The following is a 6,289-nucleotide window of genomic DNA, read 5'->3' on the forward strand; positions in this document are numbered from 1 at the left end:
GATCCAGAATTTCTGATGAAAAATCTGTTTTAAAATTGCAGGCATGTTTACAGCACATAAAGTGTAAATAAGTTTCAGATTCATTATATATTTCTCTAAATTTAGGGAACCTAAAGTAGTTTCTAATTGGTTTCAAAAGTTTTGTTTAAAAATGTTTTATTTCTTAACACATATGCTCAGATTATAAATTTAAGAACACACATAACATGTCTAAATATAGATTTCTAAAATTTTAGGGCTCCTTTTAACTGCAGAAATAAGTTTTATTTACTTGAGGCAAAAGAGATGACAAGTCTAAAACGACTTCTTGTTCAAATGGTTATTACATATTCCTAAATAGCTTTAAAACAGATATTTCCCACATGCAGAAAATAAAAAAAAGAATCCCTACTAACAATTTAAGAGCTGCACCACTCAGCAGAGGATTTTTTTAAAGTTAATTAACACTGATGGTTTACATCCCAAAGGTAAACTAATCATGCTCTGAAGTTTTCCCCAGCTCCAACTAAAATAAGCAAATATTCAAAGTTTTCAAAGCCTTAGAGAGGGGGAAAAAAAAAAAAGCAAAAAAAACCAAAACACCCCACCTACCTTGTCAATGATCTTTTGGAAGTGAACTTCCACAGTGCAGCTGGGGATGTCCCTGTGCTCGTCAGAGTTATGGATCAGCACCGAGAGCTTCTTGGAGCGGATTTTTTGGGCTCGGTAGCCGAAGACAAAAAGCAGGGAATCGATGACATTGGATTTCCCGCTGCCATTGGGGCCGATGATACACGAGAAACGCTGCACGGGGGGGGGGGGAAAAAAAAAACCCCAAAAGTGAGCCTCGAAGGGAAAGAGCTCCTGCCCAGGGCACAGCACCCGCTGCACTGGGAATGTTTCAGACACAATTCTTCCAGGTCCGTGCGGCTGCTGACTGGCTGAGAGCTCGGGCTTTGCTGCCAAAGGTAAAGCAGCACAACTTCATAAAAACCCCCACACCTCAGCTGAGCTCAGCTTTCTGCAGTTGAGCTGCGCTTTGCCAGCATGTTTGCGAGGCAAGTTTCATGATTAGCCACGTAAGTCTCTCGTGGGCACTAAAAAAATATTCTCATTCTTCAAACACGGCCCTAAAAGTTCTGCAGCAAACGAAATCGAGAGGAAAAGTCTGCTTTTTTAGGCTGTGCTGACAAATTAAAATTGTACAGGACCAGAAAGTTGCACTTAACTGTTTTCTCTACTGTCCAAGAATGAAAATTTAGATTATTGCTGCAGAAGTATTTCTAAAACTTAAATTTCTTTCAGTTCTTTTGAGGTCATGAAAACACAGCAAGGAATACTGACACAACAGCAAAGCCTTACCTTCATTTAGAAAATACTTAAGGGAAAAGAAAGATACCTTATGAAAAGGTCCCAGAGTTTTCTCCCCTGCATAGGATTTGAAGTTCTGGTTTACAATGTGAGTTATCGTGAGCCGAGGAGCACCGGGTTCATTGGTCATTGCTGGAGGTGGGGGAGGAGGGATGCTACCCAAAATCTCTTCTAAACTTCGAGTATCCACCACCTCATCTGACACCGCTAAAAACCAGCAAAATCAAACAGAAAGGGGAAAAAAAAAACAAACAAACAACAACCAACTGTGAGCTCTCAATGACTTGACACCTTTTCAAATGTTCAACCGAAAAAGCAAACATCACCTCTGCAGGAACCAAACCTCCACTTTGGCCTGTAATTATCAACATGAGCTGAGTGCAATTAAAATCCTTCTTTCCACCAACTGAATCTTTTTTAAGGGATGCTTCAGATGTCCCATCGATGCACTGGGGGGTTTGTTCCTTCATTATGTAATTCTTACTCCAACACACTTTAACAGGCACTCTGCAATTCCAGCAGCTCCAACCAGCACAATAAGGCTGCAAATCCGAAACAGGCCAAGTCTTTCTAATTAAGAAGTGCAAAGCCACATTTCAGGCGTGCTCCCGAGTCCCTCTGCAAGATTTGGGGAGCTCTGCACGAGGCTCTGAAAGCTGTAATGACAGCACAACTGCTCTGCAAAGACAGGAAGTTTGTTACGAAAACAAACTGGCCCCCTGGATATCAGCAGGGCAGCTTTTCAACAGGCACCGGCAACTCCTCCTTCAAAGAGGCAGCAGGTTTTGCCACCGATTTAAAGATATTCATCTATTTGTCAAGTACCTTCCTTTAATAACTGCACATCTGGCTACCTAAAATGTCACACAGCTGCTGTTTGGCCAGATATTTTCTGCAAAAACTCAACTCGAAGAACTCAAGAAAATACACTGCCTCATGAAAAAGAAAGTCAAATCATTTTAAGAGTTAAGTAAATAAACTTGACATTTATTCCATTCCAAGAAATCCCATACCATTGGCTGCCTATAAATTTGAAAAATCCTGCTGTTGTACCACAATCTTAAGCACAATGTTCCAGATCAGGAACATGAAATAGGCTTTATTAGGAGAAAGTCTACAAATTGCTTTTGCACTTGCACTGGGCCAAACCCTTTAACTCTTTGCAAGCCCCTTTTTACAACTTCAAAAGCAGTTTAAACAAGGCTTTCAGCACTGCTTTGTACATTCGATTGCTGCTCAAAGGCTCTGCCATCTCCTCAACATCAGCACCCAGACGTACCTCGAGGAGGATCTTTGTCAAGCTGCTTGTCGCCTTCGTTTTCCACTTCCATGTCACTGGAGGGCTCCTCCGAGGGCTCCCTGCCCTTCCGACGGGCTGCTGTGGAGGGTTTGGTGCTCTTGCTTGCCATGATCCCTCTTGGCCGTTCCCCTTCCGAGCACTCAAACTACCGAAGGGATCTATCTCCTTTGCTGACACAAACAAGAAAACCCCGTGATCTCAGCACTGAGCTACAACCCCCGAAGGAATTTACCTACACGGCCGCTTGACTCACTTACAAACTAAGGACTGGAGGTATTTAGAAGACAAAAAAAAAAATCCACATTTGAAACAAGTTATCAAGATCAGCTTCATAAGGATATAACTTTCAGACACATTACCCCCCAAAATCAATGGGATAAACCTAATCTGTAAAACCAGCCAGAATCTACCTGTTGAAAACTCGCAGGGACATGTTCTGTGCTGTGACTTCGCTCAGAGAAAGACCCCGTGATGCCGGGGGCAAAAGAGTTAAAGACACATTCGAATAACAAACTAAGCAGCCACACGTTTGTGCTCTCCTGGAAGAACTCTTTACATTTCAGACCCGACACTCGTTTTACTTTCAATAATCCGTGCAAAACGTTCGTACATAGATACACCGATAAACAAAAGACCTGAGCAATTATAGCAAAGACTTGACTCTTAAAACAATTTAAATCGACACACTCATCTCACAAAACACGACCCAACCACTCCTGCCAGCATTCGACGTTTCCCAGAGAAAGCAAAACGAAATACCTTCATCTAGTTGTGATATTAAAGTCAACTGAGCAAGAACGAGCATTACAAAAGCCATCAGCTGGCACTTCAGCACAGCTCCCAAAACGGAGAAACAGAAAGCACCCGAGGAGAAGAAAAGGCGAGGGCAGGAGCGAAACTCTCCCCAAAGAGCTGAAATCGCAGCAAGTGGCGAAGTGAGTTCGCAGAAAAACAGACATGAGAAAGTTTACTTCTCACAAGATAAAAAACTGACGTGGTTAGAAAGTCATCTTACAATTGGTGCCAATCATTTGACGTTTGCAGACCTACCCCCAACCCACACTCTCAGGAGAGTCCTTCATTTGGGACAATGGGGGAGGGGGGGAAACGAGAGACACAACTCATTTTCGGGCAATTTGAGCCCGTGCCCCCGTTCAGAAGTGTTCCGCAATGGCTGTCTCAGACAATTACAGCCTCTCAAAGCACCACATTTATTTATTATTTTTTTTTTCCCGAACTGCTCCACTCCAACAGAATTGTGCAATATAGACCTATTTACCTTCCCAACCCTTCCCCCCCTCCTCAGATACTTCAACAGAAATGAACAAGCCGAACTACTTGACCTCAGCTTTTACATCGCGATAAATCAGCTGCCACATAGTCTCTCTCTCTAACAAATTTAACAAATTCGTGCCCAGCCCCTCCCCCGAGCCAGCTCGAAGGTGTTTGGTAAAAGCATCTCTCCACGGGCTCCTGCCAAGCGCCGTTTTTCTTACGGGGACGGCGAAAAACAAGAGCCAGAGACGGACAGAAAAGCTTCCTTATTAACAGCCGATTAGATCTGATTGCGACAACCCCTGTCAGGGACAAACTCGGGGCTTTTTTTTTTTTTTTTAAGCCTGAGGAGCCCGACTGAGGAGCCCTTGTCACGCTCCTTCCAAGTCGCAGAATATTCCGAGTTGGAAGGGACCCACAAGGACCGTCGAGTCCAACTCTTTTAAGTAAATGGCCAGTCGTTAAGGGCTTTCTTAGGGTTTCTCTCTCATCCTTCAAGCATCAAAGCAGAGCTGCTTGCAGAAGGGTCTCTGCTCTAAGCAGATTAAAATCGGGTCTCTCCGCTACTCGAACGCGTTCCCGTCCTCGGCGGGTCTCCGAGGGTCCCCAAGGGCACAGCGGGACCCTCGGGCGGCTCAGCCCCCGTGTGACCCCCCTCCCCAAACCCGACAGCAGCCGGGATGGCCCCGCCGAGCCCGGACCCGTCGGTGTGACCCTCAGCGGGGCCGTGGGAGAGGCGCTGCCGCCGCTTTTCCCTCAGGGCGAGGGGGAAGTGGAAAAAGGCGGCGCGGGGCAGAACCCGCCGCCCCCTCAGCACTCCCTGCCCTTCCCCTCAGCACCCTCAGCCTTTCTGCCTCAGCACCTTCCCCTCACCACCCCTATCGTCCCTCTCAGCACCGTCTCCTCAGCACCCCATATTCCCCCTCGGCACCTCTGTTTTCCCCTCCAGCAGCCCTGTCTTCCCCCTCAGCGTCTCCTATCTCCCCCTCAGCAACTTCCTCAGCACCCCGTACCCTTCCCCTCAGCATCTTCCCCTCAGCACCCCCTGCCTTTGCCCTCAACAATCCCTGTCTCCCCCTTAGCACTTTCCCCTCAGCACCCTCAGCACCCCCAGCCCCCCTGAGGGCGCCTCCTCTGCCGCTCTCCCCCCGCGGGCGAAGCCCCCCCGACCCCGCCGCCCTGAGGGCGAACCGCCGCCGCCTCCTCCCGCCGAGCTCGTACCTGCTCGTCCCGGCGGCTCCCAGCCCCGGCGAGGCGGCGGCGGCGCGGGCGGCCGCGACTGCTGTGGAAGCTCGGCCGCTTCCACACTCGAAAATGGCGCCGAAACGGCGAACTCGAACCGAAATTCGTTAGAAAAGCGCGGGGCAGGCTGGGACGGGAGGGGCCGGGCCCGGGGTTTGAACGGCACCGCCGCCCCGCCCGCCATCTTGTGTTCGTTACCGCGGGCAGGGGAGGGAGCGCCGGGACCCGCCGGGAGCGGCCGCCCGGGGGCAAAACCAGGGCGAAGGGAGGCATTTAGGGGGCGAGGGGGACGCGACCCCCCGCGGCCCTGCCCCGCGCGGAGAGGGTTTAGCTTTAATTTTTAGAAGTAGGTCAGTGGGCGGCGCTCGGTTGCCGGGCGACGCGCGCCGGTTTAAAAATGGTTAAAAAAAAAAACAACCAAAAAACTGTAAAAGAACTTCTAAAAGTTAAAAAAAAAATTAAATAAAATTTTAAAAAATCAATAAAAACGGCGGGCGCGCGGCTGTTTTGAAGCGGGTTTTACTAATTAGCGGGCGGCGCCGTGGCACCTCGGGGGGGGGGGGGGGGGGGGGTGTGTGAGGTGGCGGAGGGCGAGGAGGAGGAGGAGGAAGAAGAAGATGGAGTCTCGCGAGAAGTCGCCATAGAGACGGCGGCGCTTGGGCGCGGGGGGAGCGGGTCCCGCCGCTCCTGAGGCCACGGGAGACGGGAGAGAGAGGCGGGATTATCCCGGGATACGGCGGGAGCGGGGTCCGGCCGCCGCTCTGCGCTGTCCCCCCGCTGCCCGCGCAGGTAAAGGCGGCCGCCGGCCCCTGTCAGCGGCAGGACTGAGTCAGCCCGAGGGGGGCGAGGGGGCGGGCGCCGGGACCCCCCGAGGCCGGGAGAGCTCCGGGCACAGGGAGGTGAGTGAGGGCGGGGGAACCGCGAGCCCGGCGCTGCCCGGGGGTGCTGGAAAATCTGCCGCTTGGGAAGCTGGAAACGGGGTGTTGGCGCGGGCGGAGAGCGGGCTCTGAGGGCCGATGCTGCCCCGAGGGGTTGGTGTTTCCTTCCCGGTGCTCCTCCGTCCTGCCCGCTGGTTTGGCTTCCCAGCGCTGCCCCCCCATCCTGCTCTCTGGAATTCCTTCC

General features: G+C 50.5%; 1 protein-coding gene across 4 annotated transcripts in view; it reads right to left on the reverse strand.

The window, feature by feature from the left end:
• SMC4 (structural maintenance of chromosomes 4) overlaps nucleotides 1-5,278 on the reverse strand; it is a 30,116-nt gene extending 24,838 nt beyond the window's left edge. For 2 of the 4 annotated variants that reach the window (XM_027647438.1, XM_027647441.1), the window contains exons 1-4: nucleotides 5,147-5,278; nucleotides 2,630-2,820; nucleotides 1,379-1,557; nucleotides 592-783 (exon numbers count right to left, since the gene is read on the reverse strand). In XM_027647438.1, the coding sequence (XP_027503239.1) occupies nucleotides 592-783; nucleotides 1,379-1,557; nucleotides 2,630-2,759 (501 nt within the window). In that variant the 5' untranslated portion in view covers nucleotides 2,760-2,820; nucleotides 5,147-5,278. The remainder of the gene's footprint in view (nucleotides 1-591; nucleotides 784-1,378; nucleotides 1,558-2,629; nucleotides 2,821-5,146) is intronic. The other 2 variants (XM_027647440.1, XM_027647439.1) reach the window with 2 other exon arrangements.
• Between the last annotated feature and the right edge of the window lie 1,011 nt (nucleotides 5,279-6,289).

This window comes from Corapipo altera, unplaced genomic scaffold, assembly GCF_003945725.1.
Source record: "Corapipo altera isolate COAL_440 unplaced genomic scaffold, ASM394572v1 113, whole genome shotgun sequence".
Lineage (NCBI taxonomy): Eukaryota > Metazoa > Chordata > Aves > Passeriformes > Pipridae > Corapipo > Corapipo altera.